Source organism: Rhyacophila brunnea, unplaced genomic scaffold, assembly GCF_057557595.1.
Source record: "Rhyacophila brunnea isolate RB1 unplaced genomic scaffold, BYU_Rbru_1.0 scaffold_4, whole genome shotgun sequence".
Classification (NCBI taxonomy): domain Eukaryota; kingdom Metazoa; phylum Arthropoda; class Insecta; order Trichoptera; family Rhyacophilidae; genus Rhyacophila; species Rhyacophila brunnea.
This window is the reverse complement of record NW_028233068.1, coordinates 26,274,457-26,299,191: the sequence shown is the minus strand read 5'-3', so window position 1 is coordinate 26,299,191 and position 24,735 is coordinate 26,274,457. Positions and strand designations below refer to the sequence as shown.

General features: G+C 35.3%; 1 protein-coding gene and 1 long non-coding RNA gene across 2 annotated transcripts in view; one reads left to right on the top strand and one right to left on the bottom strand.

The window, feature by feature from the left end:
- Positions 1-24,735, bottom strand: part of LOC147067155 (uncharacterized) — a 561,518-nt gene that overhangs the window by 371,924 nt on the left and 164,859 nt on the right. The window lies entirely within an intron of this gene.
- bsd (back seat driver) lies at positions 334-24,462 on the top strand. The gene is made up of 6 exons (XM_085955061.1): positions 334-584; positions 742-1,020; positions 10,425-10,583; positions 15,433-18,129; positions 21,126-21,284; positions 23,490-24,462. The coding sequence occupies exons 2-5, from the start codon at positions 840-842 to the stop codon at positions 21,269-21,271; spliced, it is 3,183 nt and encodes a 1,060-aa protein (XP_085811187.1). The 5' UTR covers positions 334-584; positions 742-839; the 3' UTR covers positions 21,272-21,284; positions 23,490-24,462.

Sequence of the window (24,735 nt, the reverse complement as noted above, 5' to 3'; positions counted from 1 at the left end):
TACAGCCAACGAAATCAAATCTTTGACATTTTTGTCAGTACCTACCAGATCCTAGTTTAAACTATAAATGCATAAATTAATTAGAATAATACCAGACCAGGCACCGTGCAATGTCTTTGTACCAGACGATTAAATTTGAAATTATATATTGATCATTGCCATACGGAATAAACATTTTTACGAAAATAGTATTTCAAAATTGCTGCCAATCTCACTGCAAACAGCTACCAATATTAAAAACATAAAGTAGAGAAAGGCGTGGCTAAAGCTTTAAAAATAACCAATAAAATTGCTGCATTTTTGTGACGTCACGGCGGAAGACCATCGATTTCTATTCCAACATGGCGTAATACTAATCAGTTGTTTTCGTATCGTTATCGAAAATTTTCGTGTTTTTACTGATTTTGAATCACCCAAAGCTTTACTTACCCGCGACGCATTCTGAGGTGCATCTTTGTCGTAGATGTTTGTGGTTTTATTCGACTTCGGTGATGTATTTGCAGTACAATTCTTCCGTACAGTAAAGTTGCTTTCTCGGGGCTTTGCCCTGACGTACATCGTCGTTTTATTTTGAGAAATAACAGGTATTTATATTATTGAATTTGAAATAGGCGTCTGCCCACTCACATACCATTATCAATAACAACAAAAGCGAGCTATTTAGATACAAGATTAGTTACTTCATCAAGACCTGTGGACAGTCCTGTTGATTTTGAAAAGTTTATTTCGTTCGAATTCTAGGAAGTGGTTTTGAGAAGGGGGTAGCTCACAGCTGACATGTGGGCCCTCGCGCATATCATTTGAGTGACTTGGATACTTAGTGTATAATTGTAACCGCGATGGGTCGCCGTGGGTGTGACATTGACGCTAGTTCGGCTGCTGATCCTCCTAAAAAGAGGAACAGGACTGTGTCAGAAACATTTGAAGCCGACAAGACATTGGAGCTGGAGCAGCCTTTGCCCAATGGAGAAATATTGACAGACGTCACTCAGAAACAGTGGAGAATTGGAAAACCAATAGGTCAGTAAACTCTTCCTGTTTATATATTGCACACGCATCAGTCGTTTATTACATCAAGGATAATACTTTCACTGAATTGCACATTATCAATTCAGCAGTAGTCAGTAGTGTTTTGGTTGAATTTCATGTCTTTTAATACATTTTGACAGGAGTATTGTCATTACTCTCATTAGAAATGTTATTTTTTATCTTACCGTCAAACAGCCCATCAGTAATTACCAATCACATATTTAATAAGAGAATAATAAGTTTTGATCAGAATACCTACTTTCACCTATATTACAATCTTTAATATCTACCTTTGAACAATGATGGATAACAGGTACCTACCTATCTATAAAACATACTTTTTAGGTAAGTGAAACTTAGTATTAGGTAGGTAAGTACCCACAACTGCTGTGTCATTACTTTCATTAGACTATGATTATTAACCGTTGTTGATATGGCAACTGTATACCCATTATTCATTGCAAGATGTTGCAATTTTTTTTGCAATAACTGTTCTAGGTAGTTAATTATTTTTGTATTGAATTCTCAATGTTATGTTATCTATTGTCTATTATTTATTATCCAGCGCAGCGCAAACACTGATTCTAATAATTATACATACCTTTGTGTTGTGAAATATATTGACAAAAAATACACCATTTCTACTTATATTCTAACAAGGTATACCTAATGAACATTCCCTTTTAATTTTCTTATCTCTGCAGTGAATTTTGTAGGTATAAAAAAATATTCACCATTTCTTGCATAGATAACTGAACTCAAGAACAGAAAGTACCTACCTAACGCCAAAGTAATTATTTGTATGTAAGTTGCACAATATTTTAACCTGAATTTGGTGTTTTATCCTATCATCATGGACTTTAACGTTAAGCTATTATATAATAAGTAGGTATATCCTATATCACAGATACTTTCCACAAAATTTTTGTGTATGGAGGCTGGACATATTTGTGTGGACAAATTTTTAGAAGTGAGCACACCTTATAGAGAACGTTAGGTATAATCAAAAGTATATTTTCAGTTATTGTTATTACAGTTAAAATACCTACCTACTTATGTACCTATATTACATATTATAATAGTTGTGACCTACTTATAGTATTTTTTGTTTTCATTGCATGTCTACCAACTTACAAATACCACTAATCCTGATTTCTAGAGGAAAAACAATTATGTGTCCAAAGTGAACGCATAACATTTTACTCATTCGTTTTCATCTGTCTATAGTATTTTTTGTTTTCATTGCATGTCTACCAACTTACAAATACCACTAATCCTGATTTCTAGAGGAAAAACAATTATGTGTCCAAAGTGAACGCATAACATTTTACTCATTCGTTTTCATCTGTCGTCACTAGAAGCCAATATACTGGGATCTGTGAATCCGTATAACCAATTAATAGTGTTTGTGGACAACAATATTTATCGTTGATGTCCGAATGCAGGTTTCGTAGGATCATGCATTGTAACACAATTAAAACCAGGCAGGTTGTGACTAAAAAAATATATGTATAGAATTACCTCTATACTCTATAGGGCTGAGCCCAAAAGCTAATACAAATTCATATTCTACGCTTCTTTTTTGTTAAGTGATATCTGATAGGTATGTATATGGATTTGAAACTAACTTGCGTTTTTACTAAGTCACTTATCTATCTGGGTCTCTATGTAAGATGATAATACCTATGAAGATTCTATATTGGTAGTAGAGAAGTCCTGATAAGCATAATCTCCACTTTAATGAACCTTAAATGATATTATTTCGATTAGAAGCATGGAATAACAACGTTTATCTTTTTCTTTATCTTAAACCAGCTACAAATGTAACTGCATACTTATTATATAGGCACTTGTCCAAATTTTTGCATAACATGAACGTGTGTTTTGACTATAGAAGTGAAATTTGTTTGAATTCCTATGCTGTATACTTGCGCAGACAGGTATAACTGAACGTATATAGCAGAGGCTTGGGCAGGTCTCAACCAGACATTGTTAGGGTGTGAATTGGCCCAGTTCAAATATATGTGTGCCATGGGGGGGGTTAAGCCGCGTTGACACGATCCAAGTACACTCGGAGACCGAACGAACTCGTACGAGTGTACTTGGATCGTGTCAACGCGGCTTTATATGGTCATTGGTGTACTTGTGCAATAATATTGCACAAGTATACCGCTCAAGTAGGTATGCAATTATGTTTGTAGCTTTTTATAATTTATGGTTACTTTTGTGTAGGTATGTATTAGTAAATCACACTGCAACTCTGAGTTTTAATTTAAAGAACTTGACATTTCTTATAACTATCATATTACTTGTTAATTCATTATAATATTGGGTACAACTTTAAATAAAAACATTAAATTGTTTTTCTATTGTTGGAAAGTGTGAGTCAATACCGCTCTATTAAGTATCTTGGCACTTTGAAATGTTTGTTTCTCTGCTTAAGCCGCGTTGACACGGTCCAAGTACGATCCAAGTAGACTTGGATAGGAATAATTAGTATGAAGATGTCTCATCCAAGTGACAGTTTCATACTATTTATTCCTATCCAAGTGACAGCTCCGTACTATTTATTTCTATCCAAGTTAACTTGGATGAGTAGGACGCGGTCCAAGTAGCTTGGATAGGAATAATTAGTATGAAGATGTCACATACGAGTGCACTTGGATGGTGCTCGGCCCAAGTGTATTTGGAACGAGTGCCATCCAAGTTAACTTGGATAGGAATAAATAGTATGAAGCTGTCACTTGGATGATACATCTTCATACTAATTATTCCTATCCAAGTAGACTTGGATCGTACTTGGACCGTGTCAACACGGCTTTAGTTGTGTTTGGCTTAAGTTTATATTTGATTTGTATTAAGTACTATCACCAAAATATTTACAATGAAAATACAATGATGGTTATGTAAATAAGTGGTCACAGTTTTATTATATTGAGTAGGTAGGTACCTATATAATATTAATCATGAATTGAAATTTAAAAAAAACCTACTTACTAAGTTACAATATGCTGCATTCTCAAAATGATCACTGTTTCCTTACTGTCCTACTGGTTTACTGTCTAACCCAGAGTTGATTTCACGCATAAAAATGTAAAAAGCCATTTTAAAATTATATTTCTGATAATGTTAATAGGTATGACATTAACAAAGGACCCGCCTCTCAATACCTGACCTCAAGATCTATTTCTCAAGTACCTACATGGAATGTATTTTGTTGTGTAGATTAGATACTTGTATAAGTGGGCGGCTCTCGTGGTGCAGTGGGTAAGGCGCTGGCCTTCCATCCGAGAGTTCTGGGTTCGATTCCCGGTCATGACAAAAACATTTATGTGTTTTTCTCAAAGCCTGGGTGTTTGTGATTGTTCAAAATTACTAACAACCACCTTGTACGAAAAAGCAAGGATATGGTTAATAATAATCAAAAAAAAAAAAAAAAACATTGTAAAGTGTAACCAATCTAAAACCTGTTTGGGCTTAGGCTTAGACTATAGATACTGTTTGGGAGTATTTTTGTAAATTTCTGTAAGTTATTTGTTTGCTTAGAGCGGTACTAGGTGCATAGGTACCCACTATAATTAGGAATTCTTATGACCTACCCAGTTTCAATATTTGTATTACAAATTGTGTGTTCTTGGTGTTTTCAATGTACCTACCTACCTAATTGTTGGTAGAAACTATTTCTGATTAACTATCAACCTATTTAACTTTTATTGATTGATAATATTATTTTTATTTGTGTTATCCTATCATTGTGTGTGACGTACCTATGTATATAATAGGTACTCGAATCACACATCGCGTCGTGGGCCGGAAAACGGGTTCACCAGATAGATATCCATAAAAAAACGCGCGCTGTAATATGCCGGCATTGTATAATTTTGGCGCGCGATTCGCGTCTACGCATTTTTTTCCGATTTTAAGATTTGATACCTATTATCCAACCATTCTATATTGTCGCAGCTACATTTTAGTGCTTCGTCCATAAAATACAATATCGATAGGATCATAACGTTATTATTTTTCATTCTGACTATTAATTACAAAAATGCATACTAATTTTTATTTTTGTCTACGGAAGCAACGAAGTTCTGTACACTACACCTACCTATACATTTTGCATTATTATCCATCAGATGTATTTATGGATGATTATTTTCCCTTATAAAGCAAATATGACGTAGGTACATCGTACACTGAAGTAGTAATTCTCCACATTTTGATATAAACTAATTTCCTCACATATTCCACCGTGGGGGACCTCCTCGCGCACGTCGGTCGGAGGCCCACCCGACCTTGGCCCCCGTTTAGCGGGCAGGTTGGCAATCCTTTTTTTCCCAGCTCCGCGTCTCTTGTTCGCGATCGCGCCATGACCGAAACGTGTTTCGTTTTAATTATTATTATTGTAACAGATTTTACAGTCGGGAGTTTCATTCCTCTGACCTCTGCTCGTCCGACTACTCTGCTCCTTGCGCACCGTCAAAGATGGAATGTTGAAATGTTTCTCATTTTAGCACATCACTCTTTCTACACAAGCATAGGTACTCTTGTCATACCAGTTTCTCGGGGTACATTTTTACTTATTAGCGATGTTTCCGATATAGGTAGTCCATCCTAGTATAGATAATATTATATCCTCTGGTTACTAGAGTCTAGTCCTTAACATTATTATCGTATCACTCACTTTTCCGTGTTAAATAATATGTTCCGTTGTTTCTTTTATTATCATCCTGAATTATAATTAACCAATTAATTAAACAAAGTTTGCTACCATATAATATAACGTAAACACTTTATCCGAATATTCTATATTTTTGTCGTAAGTCGTCACATACAACTATTTCCTATGATGGTTTGTATAATATAGAATTTGGTGTGTATCACCAAGTTCAATAATCTAGGTTTGCTGGGATTATCTTGGAAGTGTCGAGCAGACGTCATCCACATAGCAATAATGCGACATCAAGCAGCTAGTTAGATCAAACCCCACCCTATGATAGATATTTTTTCAATGTTTCACTTACCTGTTTTTCTGTACGCCTTGTCGTTTCATCGTCTATCGGGGATCAGCCACCTTCGGGTAGATTTTCTTAACCCACCCACGAATTTCGGTGTCTTCCTCTGCAACCTGCAACGTATACCGTTGATCTTTCTTCTATGAGCTGTGGATGCTGTATTTTTGTTTTCATATTGTGGTCGAGGTATTGCATTTATCTAGTCTTAAGGGGGGACATGCTCGTCGAAGGTCAAAATTGAGTTTTTATTGTATTTTCAAACCATGATCCTGGACACTCCTTAAACGTTGTAGATAATCTATTTATATAATTTTGAAGCTTTATTATCCTTTATAGTTATTTTAAACATTTGATGACTGCATAAAGTATTTTTGTTACATAAAATAGTATTCTTTTAAACCTCTCGCTCTAATGTTTTAGAATATAGTAATATTTCGGTACATAACTGTGCAGTGGTGTTAAGATTTTTTACATTTATTAATTTTTTAACGCATTTATAAAACCATCAGTATAATTTATGTCGACATTATTATAATGAAATATTTACGATAAAAATTATATTGATAATCTCTATGATCCCAAATTTGACAAGAATTAGGCATTTTATTATTCAAAAAATCGGCAAGATTAACACATTTGAAGATGATTCTAAAGATATTTATTATAAACTATGTCTTTGACCATTCAAGTGTGATAAACATCTTATGAATAATGATTGCTTTATAATAATTATTGACCTAAGAATAAGGTAGTGTTTTTTTGAAATACGCCATTTCTTTTGTCATTCCCCAGTGGTTAAGCTACAACATACGGCCGTAGCCATAAATTGACAAACTATAATTAAAGTAGGGAGTAAAATGATATTGACGCGCGTGACCCACAAGAGGCGTTAAAGTGTTTCGTCGCAATACTAGTCGTTTTCTGTCCACGTTTTAATTACATAGTTTAGGGATCATTATTTTTTTATATTTTGTAACTCCACAATCAACATCCTTGGATCGCATTTTTGTAGTTGGGTGGAGGGTGTAGGCCTGCGGGGTGTAGGGGTTGGTTGATTTTCAAAGTTTGCACTGAGGTTGATTAATGTTTAATCGATAGTAAACAACTTGTTTCGTTGGTACCTAGCTACCTATTATAATAGGGTACCTAATACATACATGTTAGGGGACAATAATTCTTGGGGTGACATTTACTCACTCATTCTATTTATAAATCCAGCGCACGTGCACCGCAGTGTCATGGTGATAATTTCTCCCTTCTCTACAAGTTTCATTAACGTTGTAGGTATATGTTTAGTTTTTTATTGCGTCGTTTTCTGTTCACATTTCCACTTTCCCACAATTGTGCTGATTTAAAATGAATGCATTCGTTATCTACCTTCTGGAAACATTTTTTATGCAATTTGCAAACGGGAGAACACTGACCTAGTGAATAGAGACATTTTATGAAATTTATTAAAAAGCAAAGTTTGAAAATGTCAGTAAATCATCATCAATCAAGATCGAGATGCTTTGGCATTTTAAATGAATTAATCGTTTGTAGTTCCAAATTTAGTACCTACATAATTCAAACTGATAATAATTCAAGTTTTCAGATTGATGAAAATTTCCTGCTGTTTTTGCTTCAATATTGCCAATGACGTGATCCTATGATATGAGATAATTTTAAATATTTTTTTTGTTAGTTTTTTAACCACTTTATTTTGTTATTAGTTAGGTATTACATACCTACATTATTATTTGAAAGCGGAAGCGATTCGCACTGCCGAATTCAATCTCCTTTGTGTCTTGTTCTTGACTAAGGTGAAGGTTTTTTTGTATCAAAATCGCACGTAAAACATTTATTTTAGAATGCCTGATATATACCTAGGCAGATTTGGTACTGTAATTCCATTGCATATGACTTTACTCAACTTAACTAGATCATGTCGCGATCTGTATGCTATGTGGGGATGGACCAAATGGACACGACAGGCTATGACAGTTAATTTTGAACGCAAGTTAGTGAGGCCTATGGTCCGACAAGATGACGGCCGAGTTCGACGCACTTGATTTAATTTAATATGATATTACTCCAATGCAGATTGAACCTAATACCTACTCGTACATACACCGATACTAACTTACTAGTGAAGTAACCTATGTACTCTTATTACTCGCGAGAGCAAAATAACCGGTCGAATCGCTTTTGAAAGTGTATTTTAGTGGGCGAGCAAACCCATCGGCCCGAGTACAATGTACCAAGTACTTGAATTAATACCTACTCACATCTGAGTAGGACCTAGCTGCATTATCTCAACTTGTGATGCATTCTGAAATTTGTAATAGGTGTTGAGTATTCAAACAAAACACTTCTCAGAATAGTATCAACCTCAAGGGAATGAAAATCCAATCGTTATCCAGGCGCTATATTAAAATTCACCCAAACTACGGTATCTTCTGCTTCGTCAACTTGCATGATCCATGAATCGACTTACACATTGGAATAGTACGAGTTGTTAAATTGAAAATGGAATAACTATGTACAAAGATTTTTAGGATATCCTTATAGGTAGGTAGTCCATATTCTTTGAATATTGTACCTAGTTATTCTGATGTATTATTTATTGCACAAACATCTTATTTATCGTATACGGCGTGGCGTACACATACTACTACCTACAATAAAATTAATCGTGCACATTATAGAAATAATAGGTAACCAAATCAGATAAAATTACCAGTTCGTAAAGAATCTAGGTACCTACCTACCTAATTGGAATTTTTTATATTTCGCTTCCGTATAGCTATAGAAAGTTGCGTTTTCGTTTTTCTGCTTGCTTTATATCTACGGTGTTTTTTAAAATGTTGTAGGTACCTACATACTGTTGTCACGATACGTCGCGAATTCAAAATTCGAATGCGCAACATACAAAATAAATAATGCTGTTGGTGTGTACCTATTTAAAATAATTCGACCGTGTTGGAAGATTTCGAATGTTTATAATTTTGTGCGGTCGCCCAGACGCCGAATCGGATGTGCCATTCCGGTAAGTGCGGTGTTGTTATTCACAATAAAAACATACAAAGTTATGTAACACCGGCGCGGCGTTTTCGTGCGGTCCCTCCCACCTCGCCATATGATCGCCATGCCATGCCGAGGTCTGCCATTTTGATTGCGCCGGAACCGCCGCGGCTAACTTCACGTTTATTATTAATTTCTCGTTTGTGTTTGTACAACCGGCTCCCGCTATGGTCACATCGTTACACAAAACATTCTTATTTGCGAAATGTAACTTTGTAGTTATGAAATTGAATAATTAATCGTATAGGTATATTATCGGAAAATTGTTATTAGAATAACACGGAAAACTGATAATATTATAGTTAGTAGCTGTATTCCGTATAACCGAACAGTACCGGATTTTTTTTATATATTACTAATAACCATGTCCTTGCTTTTTCGTACAATGTGGTTGCTGGTAATTTTGAACAATCACAAACACCCGGGCTTTCAGAAAATCACATTAATATATTGTGTCCTCCCCGAGTCGAACCCAGAGCTCCCGGACGGAAGGCTAGCACCTTACGCACTGAACCATGAGAGCCACCCCAATCTGGATATTATATAATAATATGTTATAATAGTGACACCACACCATAGTGAGTGAATTTTCGCAGATACCATTTTCTTCCATTGTTTGAGGTTGCTATTCCTAACACTGGTTTGGCCTCTCTCCCATTCTTTCTTGTTGCACGCCGAAACTATCAATCCTTACAGCGCCTGTACACGTGCATGGATATACTGGCAGCAATAGTGTGTATTTTAAAACTATCGTGACAACTGTTTACATGTAAAAGTGCTGACTGTCTCTCCAATCTCATTCTTCAAGAGTAAGCGAGACGCGGTGTTGTCATTTTATGGTACTATTTGACAGGTCGTAAAAATCGGTTAACCTCAAAATGAGTCTCCGCGGTGTAGTTCATTTTTTTGCCGGCAGGTTCTCCACTATCTTTCTACTGCGCAGGCGCAGATCGAAGACATCCCAGCTGTCGCATGAAAATTCAAAAGCTTCCGAACTTTTTTGATTCATGCACGCAATCTGGCGTCTGCAGGGTAATACATGTTAACACATTGTGACACACGATGTTAACACGTACATTTTCTTGTTAGTACTGTCAGCAGTAAATCCATGCACGTTTAAACGGGGTATTAGTACACACTTCTGAAATTGAATATGAAACTGCTTATAGAATCAAAATACGGGGTATTATTCATTCACTCAATGTGGTAATAGCACTTGTAGTGGAAAAAGTAGTATTTTGGTTTGAATCAAATTTCAGTTGTGAATTTATTATTAATGTAGGCAATTTTTCCTAATTTTCTTCATGTTCTTTGCAGGGAGAGGCAGCTTCGGTGAGATATACCTGGCCTCCGATGACATAGAACATGAGGCCAACGCACTCACCGCCCGCTACGTCATCAAGATCGAGCCGCACTCAAACGGTCCACTGTTCGTGGAGATTCACTGCCTCATCAGGACAGCTAAGCATGCCATGAGTAAGTACATATAACCATTTTACATTATCTTATTAATCAGGAGAGGGTCAATTTAACCCTTGTTCATATTACTTCTGCGTTTATAAGTACCTAATAAAAATAAACATGTAGGTAAGTAAAAGTATTGTTGTTAACATTGCTCATTGTAACAATGTCAACTCACTTACTTACTCAGGTTCTTAAATATTTTACATTTCATTCAATATGCACTTCTTCTATCATTGATTCCCAATCTTTTTTGTTTGACAGTACCCTTGAAACATTTTGTAAAATTTCAGGAATCCTCATTTGAAATAAAAATCTAAGCGGTAGGTAGGCAGTGACACTTAGGTAAACGGGCACCCATAAGCGAAGTCAAAATGCCGCCCTTACTATTTCAATATGAAATTTTATATTAAATCATCATCATCACCTGGGGTCGATCAACTGCTGGTTGAAGACCTCCGCTAGCTCCCTTCACTTTTCTCGGTCTTTAGTTCTTTGCCACCATGTACATCCACCGAACTTTATGAGTTTGTCTGTCCAGCGGGTTTTATGGTGTCCCTGTGGGCTTTTAGTGCCCCTTGGGTATCACTGTATGATGGCATTTGTCCAGCGGTTGTCCACTCGCCGAGCAACATGTCCAACCCATTGCCATTTCATCTGCTTAGCGATCTCTCGCATCGTGTATAATTGTCTCCTTATCCATTGGTTTCTTTGTGATCATTCCGCATTATGCCCAATATACGTTATGCACCTTTCCATGCCATGTTGCGCCACTTGTAATTTTTGAATTTCTCTTACACTGAGAGTCCATGTTTCATACGCATATGTGAGTGTTGGTAACGCATATTGGTTGAACACTTTACGCTTAAGACACAATGGGAGGTCACTTTTGAAGATGCTATTCAGGCGCTAAGATGCACTCCATGCCAGTTTGGCTCTGGCACCAATCTCATCATGCATACTACTGTCAATTGACATTTGTTGACGTCATCACCTACAGTAAGTCCTCGACTTACGCGAATTCGACTTACATGAATTCGTACTGCGATTTTTAAAAAAATGCTTTTTTTGCTGTAGTTTGTGTCTCTGCGCTTGTGTTTACATATAATATTATGTTATAATATAATATGGTTATGTAAAAAAAATAGTAGTATGCAATCTACGATAATTACCAAGAAAAGAGGAATATTAATAGAAGAAATGGAAATATTGGTTATATGGATGGAAGATATACAGCAACAACAAATTCCAATAAGCCTTATACTTATACAGGATTTAAGCCTTGGGTCTTTTTGAAGACATAAAGTGTAAAAATACTAATACATTCACTGCAAGCTATGGACGGTTTCAAAATTTTAAATGCCGTAATAAACCACACAACATCCAAGTAACAGGTGAGGCTGCCGAGCATGGCCCCCACATCCTGAAGCGGACCCCCATGCCAAGATGTTTGGCGGGCCCCCTACCTATCGCTAAGGTTAAGGGCAGTGTGATGTTCTACAGTAGTGTTCCCCAACTGGTATTCCGTGGAACCCCAAGGTTCCGCGAGGTAAAATTAGGGATATTTCGTCTATTTTTAACGATACTTTGTGTTTATAAATAAATCTAGAATTAGTTGTCGGTACTTGGCATCATATTATGAAGCACTGATCACAACCCTCTTATGTTGTAGTCAAGTAGCTTGCAAACCTTCATCATGTAGGTACAATAAAGTCATTGTCATTAGTCAGGAAATACACTGAAAAAATAACTATAAAATAAAATTTTACACTTAAATTGTCATTTAATTATATCAGTCATCATAATATTACACTTAATTGCATGGCACAGCCATTTTAAATCGTACTATTCTTTAAGTAAAATAGCGCCGCAGGTGACTTTTTTTCAATATTACAGCGAATCTGTGGTGTATGGTTAAATGGTCGAATCACCACGCCGGGCCCCGCTTAAGCCCGGCCCCCCAGGCTAAAGCCCTGTCAGCCCCCCCTTTGTGGGGGCCATGCTGCCGAGTAATGCAGATATAGAGAAAACTATAAATTTTATAGAGTCGAGCAGAAATTATAAAAATGAGGATTACCTGCCACAACAAATTTTTAACGTGGACGAAACTGGGCTCATTGGAAAAAAATGCCAGATCAGTCATATTATATATCCCAACTAGAAAAATGTATGCCAGGTTTTAAGGTGTCTGAAGATAGGCTAACCATTTTACTTGGTGGAAATGCTGCTGGAGACTGCAAAATCAAACCACTTCATCAATCAATAATATTTTCTTAAATGTATGTATGTAGGTCCATTTTATTTTCACTTATCCTTCAAAACTAGCACACATTATTTAAAAAATTGCATGATTATAAGTTTTATTCGACTTCGAACTTTCGACACGAAATCAATTCGGAACGAATTAATCACGTAAGTCGAGGACTTAATGTACTATACTTAATTATTTCTGTGTAACCTATCTTAAACACACGCAAAGAAACAAAATATATTTCTGATACATACATACACACATAGTCTGTGGAACTGAAATTTAATCATCTCCACAAAATCTATCTCAAAAGTTGAATTATATTCAACTGAAATTCTGAATACACATCACAACATAATTTTAATTTTACCACGTTTTTCTTAGCTTGTATTCTTGTTTGTCCGGTGGTTGTTTATCCAGTACAAATCCTTGCAATCGATTTTTAACTAACTTCCCGACTAGCTAGACATTTGAAACTTTTAGAATATATCAGAACACGATGCCAATGCATTCTTTTAATACTTTTAGCCATCTCTAAGTATAATTGAATTCATTTTCAGTTAATTCTGTTTTGTATGAAAAGTTATTTCAGAAGAAATCCGTTATCCAATCCACTATTATTGGTTGCTAAGCGGGTGGTCATAGCAACTAAATAATGAACGTGCGTTATTATGGAAATCAAAATGACATTTCAGTATTCTATATTTGTTTGTTGCAAAATAGCAAAAAAATGATTAGTTGACAATTGCCTTATTTGTCCTAAATTATAATACATAGAATTGTCAAGTTTATATGATTCAACAGAAAATTAAAAAACGTGGTATATAAAAAGTTCTTCTTATCTTGTAATTATTTATTTCTTCATTCCTCGTTGCTACAACAATTCCCATTTCAAATATGACATTGCTGTTAATACCTATGATGCATTATCTAATTGAACTAAACTTTTAAATTCTTCATTGCTTAAAAATAGGTTATGAAAAACCTTATTTTTACTCTATTAGTCTATTGCATACTGAATGTGGATTAAGTTGTACTTTATTTGGAACCTTATTATGAATCACTGATCTACATAATATTTTTGCTATTATTTGAACCATTGATAATAACAAATAGCAAAATATGTAATGATGGAGAAATATTAACTTTATAAATCCATATCTTATGTTATCGGAACTAATATGGTAATGCAATGTGACTGCACAGTCGTACTAGTATTAGTATAATCTGGTTGAAGAAATCATCAGGTGAACAATCAATCGCCTATCCTTTTTTTTAACATTGGATGGTCTTCTTTAACGGAACTGTACGACAGATTAAATCGTGCGCATATGGCACGTTGCAATCAGTGTTGCCAACTGTCATTCACAAAAATATTCCAGGTAGTGTTAGAAAATAAGCTGGATGGCAGAATAAAATGCTACTTAGATTTTTTTGAAACTATCATTTCAAAAAAATGTCTAAATTATAAACATTGTTTTTACAAGAACAAAGATTGTAAAAGAATTTACTATTTTGCAACTAATAGAATAGGTCGTAAAATTTAAAATGTAGCGCAGCTATGTAAGGTCATTTTGTATGTACCGTTTCATGTATTAATTATAAGATGTATATATTTGTCTTGATTTATCTGTCTGCGCATTGAACACACTGAATGTATCACTGCCACTTGGTAATATTTCCAAGTAAGATGTAAAGTACGTAAGACCAACATGTTGATTTTCAAGTAATTATGGTGTAATATTCTAGCTTATTATGAGAAGTTTTAAGCTGTCTGCGGTGTCAATAAAAGCTAGATTTAACGACATACGGCAGGGCGAAATTTTGCAAGCTAGATGGGATCTATGGGAGCTAGATTATTCAAAAATGTTAGATCTGGCAAGAAAAATGCTAAGTTGGCAATGCTGGTTGCAATACTATTTCAAGTTCACATTTTCTTTTAATAGGATCAGATTGCTCGGGTTTCTTTATTGCATTACAAATTTAATTCAATTTAAAATTTTCCACATTGCATGTGACGATTATTGAATGAAAATATTAAAAATAGTTTTCCTTTTTGTAAAATAATGGACATTATACTCAGGGCCGCCACAAGGGACTCTGTCGCCCCTGAAGAAAATCCAAAAAAGCCATCTCCCTCTATACTAAAAAAAATCATGAATTTTTATATTCAGGATTCAGTCGTCTACACAAAATTAAAAATAAACATTCTTCATTGAGTGTCATACAGAAACGCCTCAGACATAATATACCTTTATTAGAAAAATTCTTGATTCTTTAAAAATCAGTAGCAAAATTCAAGATCTGGGTCCAAACTCCAAGATTCCTAACGTTTTATATAATGTATTTGTGTGAAACTTTTCCTGACTAAGTGGTTTGTTGGGTGGAGGATATCTTTGTAAAAGACGATGAGGCGATCATTTGAAAATCTTACTAAGTAGGTACTTACTTAATATTAAAAATAATTCATAAATTAATTGTAGGCATCAGGGGTGGACCTGACTACCTATTTCGCTAAATTATTAAACTAGAGAGAATACTTGCAGTTCATGAAATAACATCTAAAGATAACACAACTATTTGTGATATACAATATTATTTTTTGATTTTCAGTTAAACAGTGGCAATCAGACAAGAAGCTTCAATCGTTGGGAATGCCGCATTACATCGCCAGCGGTTCTCACACATTTGCAGACACCAGGTTCCGTTTTCTGGTACTCCCTAGATATCAAAGTGACCTCCAGAAACTATCGGCCACTTTGAGCTACGGCAGAATTCGACCCGAGAATGTCTTGATCCTCGCTGCGCAGATTATAGACATCCTTGAATATCTTCATGCTCAAGGATACGCCCATTCTGATATCAAAAGCTCGAATTTGATGATCGGGTTTAACGGAAAGATACTCAAAACGCAGCGACTATCCAATTCTGTTAATAATATGACAAACTCCACCATCACGAGCGGCAGCAACAGATCTGGCAGTGAAAGCAAAAAAAATACGGGCAAACCCGAGAAATCGCCCAAACATTCCTGTACGGGATACTACGCTGATGAAGATTTTGTTTTGCACAGTTTTAAATCTGATTCTTCCGGTTCTGACGGTGAACAAGACAAAATTTCGAAAACTCCTAATGCCCAAAAGAGACTTCTGAGACTGATACGTAAGACCAATAAAGCCAATGGGGACTCTGTACTCAGCCCTAAAAAAGGATTGCGTCCCATGAGGCTGTTCAACCTGAGGAAAACAAACTCCGGGATAAATTATGAAGACGCCCACAGTTCCATATGCTCTGACGGATCTTATCAAGGTTTGCTAGAAACCAGCGCCAGCAATGATAATACAGGGTTCTACTCATCCGATGAAGGGTTCCATGAGGAGTCGAAGAGCTCCAGTTCGTTTAAAAATGATGATAATTTCGATGAAGCCATCTCGACACAGTCCTCCGGTCAAGTTTACCTTTTAGATTACGGTCTTGCGTCCAAGTTTATCAACTCCAACGGCACCCACAGAGAATTCGGAATGGATCAGAGAAAAGCACACGACGGCACCTTAGAGTATAGCTCCAGAGACTCGCACATCGGTGCGCATTCCAGACGCTCCGATCTGGAAAACCTCGGCTACAACATTCTCGACTGGCTCACCGGCAATCTCCCATGGAAGACGGCCAACACGTTAGCCAATCCTGATCTCGTGCACGTCCTCAAGAAGAACTGTATGAAAGACATCACGGGATTGTTGGAGGCTTGCTTCAAGTGCTCTGTCTACCCTGAATTTCTACAAAAATATTTTCATTACATTACCACTCTCGAGTTTAATCAGAAACCTGACTATCAATTTTGTAAATCTCTTTTTGTGACAGAATTTACAAAATGTGGGTTTGGAGATGAGAAAGATATGGTTCTGAACTTTACGAGCGGCGACTTGCCCAAGAAGAAAATTAATTATTCAAAGAAAGTCAAAAACTCCAGGAGCCTCAAGAATACTTCGCCCGAGTTTTTGAAAAGGAACGGCATATCTAAGGCCCTGGGCAGGGAGAATTTCATCATCAGCAATTGGGAGAATGATTTCAAGGCAGATATGGATTACATAAGAGATGGGCTTAATATATCGAACGACGGCATAAGGAAACCATTCGTTTCCAGGAATTTCTATGTCTCCAAGTCCCTCATCATCACCAATTTGAGACAGAGCCTGCTTCCGATGCTGGACACGCCTAGCAAAAAATTTTCCCCTAAGAATTTGAGGTCGAAAAAGATCAACAAAAAAAAGAGAGGAAATAAAAGTAAACGCAGCAGTATCGGAAAATTTGGCAATTTCCTCGGGTCCGGTAAACAATATACGTGGGCCGAAATACTGGCTGGAAATCCGGAGGACATAATCAGGAAAGTCGACAAAGAAAAGACCTGCCAGAATAATGAAGCTTCTTCGGAAACCAGAGGTGGTCATAAAAAAATGGGCAGCCGAAAGGTTTCCAATGCTTCCGAATTTAGCGCTTCCGATGTCGACGGATCCTCCAATTTGCTGCACCGCGATTTCTTGAGCGGTCTCAACCCTACCTATGCAATGAAAGAAGTCATCGCTAATTATAAAAGAAAAGTGGCGGGCAAGTCACCTCTCAAAAATGATCAAATTGATTTTCAAGGCGACCCTGACAATTCAGACTGCTGTAATTACACTTATGCAATGATTCGAGCTGTCAAAATGAAAGAGAATCGCTTGAAACGTGAGAAATTAGTCGAAGAGAAAGAGCTTAAAAAGCAAAAGTTGGCTGTGACTTTGAAATCTAACAAAAAAAACAGTGTCAGTGTGAGTGAAACTAAAGCAACAGTTGTTATGTCCGGTAGTAATAGTAGTAGAAGACGAGTCAGTCGAAATTTGATATCTGATGAACTTAAAACGGGTGACAATGTTAAAAATGTAAAGACAAGGATTGTGAAAGTAGTCAACAAATCTATCGTTCCTAGAAATAAAGCTACTGTCGTTACGTCAGACATTTCTAAAAATGGCAGAGTGATAAAAAACAAACTCGTTAGCAATAGAGTAACGGTAATTTCTCCGAAAGTTAGACAACGGCAGTGTAGAATATCCGGTCGAAACAATTCTAGTGACTGTGATTCTAAATTGACAACAGTGCTGGCCGCGTCTCCTGTGACAAGAATAGTGCGGCAGGCGAGACGAGTCGGCGCAGATGCTCCCTCTACCCCGGTGTCCACTGTAAAGACTGCTAAGAATATTCGAAAGGTTGTGATCAAGAAAAAGTCTGATGAAGTCAAGGAACTGAAAACAATGGCTACCGATAGGATTAAAGGTATGTTTGTTTTTTACATAACTATCCATAATACTTGTTTTTTTAATTTTATTAATTCGTTAGTTTGTCATTAATAATATGAAACATTTCAAACAATAATAATCTACAAAGACATTGCATTGAGTGTCCATTTTTTAAGAACGCTTGCATCCACACGTTTTTTAGCAGCTCTGCAGCAACAAGTACTGTCACATTACACATACTACGTGTGTGCAAGGGAGCACGGTAACTGCTTGTTTATTATTCGTTTTATAGTATTTGTAAAACTGTTGGTATGTATAAATTTGTAAAGCGCAGCTAAAAATGTTATAAGAACGCTTCCAAATTTCAAGTCATTTACAAACTCCTAATAGAAATTTTTACTGAATATATTTACAGAATGATGTTTGGTGGCTGTTAAATAAATAATAATTGTTTAATAGCGCCCGTACTTACATGTGCATGGATTTTCTTGCACCAATAGTGTATATTTTAAATTTAAACTATCGTAATAATAACTGTTTACACGTAAAAGGGCTGACTGTGTCGCCAGTCTCATTCTTCAAGAGTAATTGAGATTGTTGTCATTGAATGGTGCTATTTGACAGGTCATAAAGATCGGTAGACGTCAAAATCAGTCTGCACGTAGTTCTTGTTTTTCCAGCAGGTTCGCCACTATCATTCTACTGCGTAGGCGCATAGTCCAATTGTCGCGTGAAAATTCAGAAGCATCTGAACTTTTTCTATTCATGCAAATTGCATGATAATACGTCTTTACAGATGCATTTTATTTTATTATGGCTGCGATAATACATACTGTCAGCGGTAAATCCGTGCATGTGTAAATGGGTTGTAATGTTTGTGCGGAGAAAAGAAAAATTTTAAAAAAATGCAATTATTATGGATGTCAAAATCATGTGTCATATATTCTAAATCAAACTGCAAAGTTTTAAGATTATACTGTTTTATGATATTTACCTATTTTATATGACCTTCAGTCATGTGTATATATCATGACGAGAAACGATGAAGTATCATAATGATTGATATCTTCCCTACAAAGTTTAAAGGTTTATACCTACCCAAAATATACCACTTTCTTCCTTAACACGTTGATCACCATGGGGGTCACCCGTGACCGGCATTGGATTACATTAAGGGGGTCACCGGTGACCGGCAAAGAAGACCTACCTTAGAGTTGTTCTACAGCGCCGGCGGGTAAGCGCGCAGTGAATTTTTCGATGCGCGGTAACCGGCATGGCCCTTTTGTATATTACTGCCACTTGGCCTGAAAATATGTCTTCCCAGTCACAAAATATAGGGTCACTAATGTAAAGAATGTACATAATGAAAAAAAAAGTTTTCCTTTTAAATTGTAAATGTGTTTTTATTGATATAAAAATAAAAATTAAATAGATTATAAAAATGTAGGTTATAAAAATTATGTAAATAATAAAAAAATAGAATTACAAAAATGATTATAATGTATGTATACGTATATTTCCAGTTTATGTGTATCCAGGTATTATACTACCCAATTTGAAATCTTTTATTCCGTATTTGTGCCTTTTCTGTTTATTATACTATCTAAATCTAAATATAATTCGACCTCGAAATGGCACCATGCTCTCGTCAACACATATGGACAGGCGACCGGCGAAATGAACTTGTTGGCGCCGCGACGGACACATGTGACCGGCACATCATAAAAACCAATATTTACGTAAAATTTACCTATCAAATAATACCTTAGAAACAAATAATCATTTTTTAACTATTTTATGTAAAACTAGTTGGCGATCAATGTGAAGAATTTCAGGTTGAGACAAATTATTGTAACATCCTTTTTACTCTGAAATAATTATAAATTTTTAATGATTTTGATAACCTTCGTCCATCATCATATTTTAGAGATCTTTTGAAATTATTAATAATGCAGTATTTATCATTGTCCATTTAAGTAATTGAGTCGCCTAGAGTCATAACTCACATTTTGCAATTTTTACATTTTTTAGTTAAATATACCTGATGATTCTAAAGATTCTATTTAAAGAAAAATTGTTGGCTATCAAAAGTCACTTTAAACCATGTGAAAATCGTTGGCAATATGTATAATGTGAGTTCTGTCATCAAGGCCTTTCTAACCAATCAGGGAGCTCTATTTCTCATAGTGTGAGCTCTAGTGTCTACAGCCTTAGGAGTATTATATACATTTTTAAAAAATAATGTAAGTAAATCGACTCACTCACTCATTAATATTCAATGGAGTTCAATCTTTTTCTTCTAATTACATAAAACAGTGCTCTGGTGGTTTTTTGCGATTATCTCAAAACTCGATTTTTGGAATATGTGAGTTTATGACTCTAGGCCACTCAATTATCATTTTGCATAATGTATCGTAGTATATTCTTGGGTTTTCACCGTGTCTCCTTCTTCCTTCTTTACTCGACGTTTCGGGCTCGTTGCAGAGGCCATTATCAAGAGATATGTTTTATGATGAAATGTAAATGTGAGCCAGTATCCCCGGTCGCAATGATTGACAGATTACTCTGAGCAACGTTTGCTCTTAGATAATCGGATTCATTTTGACATTCTTAGAGCAACGTTTACATTCACATACATACACTACATTTCATCATAAAACATATCTCTTGATAATGGCCTCTGCAACGAGCCCGAAACGTCGAGTAAAGAAGGAAGAAGGAGACACGGTGAAAACCCAAGAATATACTACGATAAAAAACAACCGTGAAAGCCTCAAACATTATATTGCATAATGTAGTTAACTTTTCCTTTGTTTTTCATATCGAGTTGCGTATGCATTAAACATACTATGTGATGTTTTTTTTTAAATAGATTATGTAGTTTCTTGTCCAAGGTCCGTCCTCCCTTGACTATTTTTCCAAATAGTATCCTTTATTTTATTTATCCTTTTATAGTATTTACAAATTATAATATTTCATTGAGAAATATAATCATTCGTTAATATTGAGAATCCGTTCTTCTATTCTTTACAGCAACGAAACACAGAGGACCACTTAGCCCAGAAGTGATGATGACTCCAATGAAATCGGTGACGTTGGTAAAAAAAGGCATGAAGCGTACGATTCAAAAGCGTGAGAGGGTGATCTCCACGCGCAGCCAGATGACCAGACGACTTTGAAAGCTTGACATAGGTACAATAATATTTTATTAACCACACGATCCAATTTCGTAGACAAATCGAATAACTCTCAGTCTTATTAGATAATATAAGACATCTTTCTACAGATGTTAAATTTCTACCTGGTAATGAAAGGTTTTCAATTTGTGTTTGAGTCAGGTTATGGACCTGACGGCTTGAGCAGTGGCTGACATCCATTCTCATAAAAAAAAATCTGTTAATACAAACCTCCACTCCATGGAGGCCCATTTGATCTTATTAGGATCAGACATGGTCAAATAAATAAAGTGAAAGGTGCCGATGACATAAAATTTCTGTGCATATTGATCACAAAGACATTGATTAATAATTGTTAACTTAAAATAATGCATGGCATTTTAGATGCTTATGCCGATAAATGATCAACGAGAACTGTTTTTATTTGTAATAGCTTTATGGGCTACTGAGAAAATGTGAAAATAAATACATATTTTAGATCAATAATACAAAATAATATGATGTATATCTTCGGTGTAAATAATGCAATATGTATCACTGCCAAATTTGTTAAAATAGGTTAATATTTATTCATTGTCAAATAATTTGAGTTAGAATTCTATGGAATGGTTGAAATTAATCAGCCACTAAACATAAGGATAGGAAGAGAAGATCTCGGTCTCTGTATGGACAACACATGATTTTTTTTTTAACTGGCCCTACAATCCGGTGTGAATTTTGGCCATCTCACGGGGGTTTAGTAATGTTTTTTTATGAAACCACTTGCTCATCTCATACAACATACAGTAACTTATGAGAAAAGGTGGCATGAAGATTGCAATATTTTCACGGACAGGCATGGTTCTTGTGAATCTGAATTTTCAATTGCGTATAAATTGGCCTCGTTCTGACAAGCTCAATAAAAGATTCACCGTTCTTTTCATATCTTCTTTTTGAACTACCCATTGTGTATGTAAAATGATGCAGTAAGCAGTTGCATTACAATGCGATCATCGCATTACAATATTTCAGCCAAAATGGTATGTAGTAAAAATGTAGATATGGGCGCCATGATGGCATTGCGATTCACGAACATACAAGTAAAGTCACTGACATGCAGTGGCGACCGGTGAGTTATTTTACTGGGAGTTCACTTTTTTCACCTTTTGACTGCCGTAAAAAGGCCTTTGCCTTCATCAAAACTTCACCAAAAAATCAAAAAAAAACTATTGAGAATATTATCATCAACAATGCCATTTATCATTCAATTCCAATAAAAAAATAGGACTTCCGCTAATGAGAAGCAACATATTAAGGATTGGCTTACTTCAATAACAAATTAAGAAAATAGGTGACCTGATTTATTGTGGCTCTTGAAAGCAGTAACTCATCAAAATTGACATTATTTAAGCATGTAGCCGTGATATTTTACGATTTCCACCCTACCACGCATATTAAACCCCCCACAGAGCTAGTTTGGAGAGATATCATACTTGATAAACATTGTGAATTTAGTTAACTGAAAAAAACTTGAAGTTTATTTTTAAATTGTACTTCGCCTGAATTTGAGAAATGTTGTCAACATGTGCGGAAATTTAATATACGTACTGTGAAAAGAATTAATCTGTATAATAATATTGAATAAAAATTGTCAAACAATAATTATTGTACGTGTGATACGAGCTGTATTGTTTTAAAACAGATGAAGCCGCATTCGGGCCGGGAGCGACTGAAACTGTCGCTCCGGAGCACGCAGAAAAAATATTTACATATTGCTATTCCACGCGACAGACGACGCTCTTTCTCATTGCAAAGAAATCGAACTGGGCGCTTTGGTCGAGCGATATCGGATATCGCTCCCATCAACATATAATATTTAAAATAGCCGGTTAAAAACACATATTAGAATTTGTTTTTGTATATGAATTAATGACTACGGTAATAGATCAGAACACTTTTAATTAATCAAATATAAATGAAATACTTATTTTAAAAAAAATAAGTCTTTTCGCATTAATTGAGTGGGTGGGTGTTCACCGCTCCAGCGCTCTCAAGGGAGCATCGCCACTGCCGACATGTAATAACATTGATTCAATTATAATAATTGCTAAGAAAATTAGAATTTCAAAATTCTACTGGCACAATGGTCACATTTGAAATGCACTGATTCAATATGGTTATAATGATCGTATGCGATCATCGCATAAATAAAGTCACTTTTAAATAATCTATTTTGTTTCAGGAACACCGATGAATGACAAGCCACAAATTGTGTGACATTTGGTGAGTCCATGTCAAGTGAAACGGGGTATCCAGACATGACAATCTACAAAGCACCAGTGTTTTTCGGCTCATGTCACTTGTCTTGCCAACCTTAATCGTTTTTTTTTTTTTAATAGTATCAATATTGGTTCATTATTTCACTTTTGCGATGTCTTGACATTTCACTTTGCGGGGATCGTGAGAGAAGTCAAATAAATATTGTGTAGACATAATAATGAAAATAATTTGACGTTAGATTATGTGACTTATATGTTAAAGTTATTGTTTCATCAATTTTTGTTTTTATTGTTTTGTTTCCTCCATTTTTTGGCATTTATCTTGTTTTGTTTACTTTTCATGTTACTGTTAAGAATGAACGGCCTACATTGTAAATAGTATTGTGGTAATAACTAATTATTATTTGGCACACGTCATCAGAATAAGGCTAGTGGTAGCGGTTTCTGTCGATCTGAAACTTTGCTTATGTTTTAAATATTATTTGTATTCGGATTGGTGAAGATCGTGCTGTGTATCCAATGCGCGAGTAAAGTTAAATAAACATACATAACTTGAAAACACCTCAAATATAGTTATGTACGTTCAATATATGGAATGTTACATTCTCAAATCTTGTGAATTATTCGTCGAATAAAAGAAATGGTTTATTAAAAAGTTTAATAAGTCTACTCTCTGCGTTTTAATCATCTAAGCTTACTGCTTGTGGATGTCGATTGGGGTGAAATTTTATTCTCGGCTTCCATAATTACTGGAAAAATATCAACCCTATTATAACTATGAAATGAAATGTTTTTTTATTATTTTGATTTGATGGAGAATCTGTTTCCTCCAATAATACTGTTTACTTTACAACATAAAAATCTAATCTAGACGCTGATATCTATCAATATATTGCATTTATTAATTGTAAAAAATACTCTTCATTAAAAACATTTAAAAAAAAAAAAATTTCCTTGAATGATTAAATTTCTATAATTATCACATTTTTCAATGTCTTTTTTATAATTGACTTAATTAGGTACCATAAAAGAAACTCATTTCTGTTCCACAATATTATATTTGCAAAACAAACCATTTTAGATTATGTATAATAATTGGTTGATATTTTTTTAATACTCTCATTAATTTATCAACTGTTTTTAAAAGGTCATCATAAGGTTGCCTGATTACCTCATGAATACGGAGTATATGGACATATGATTATGTTG

Bases quoted from the DNA above. Each gene is read 5' to 3' on its own strand.
- bsd (XM_085955061.1), top strand. From the start codon at position 840: ATGGGTCGCCGTGGGTGTGACATTGACGCTAGTTCGGCTGCTGATCCT. The intron at 10,584-15,432 runs GTAAGTACATAT...TTTGATTTTCAG, and splicing joins GACAGCTAAGCATGCCATGA to TTAAACAGTGGCAATCAGAC. The intron at 18,130-21,125 runs GTATGTTTGTTT...TATTCTTTACAG, and splicing joins GGCTACCGATAGGATTAAAG to CAACGAAACACAGAGGACCA.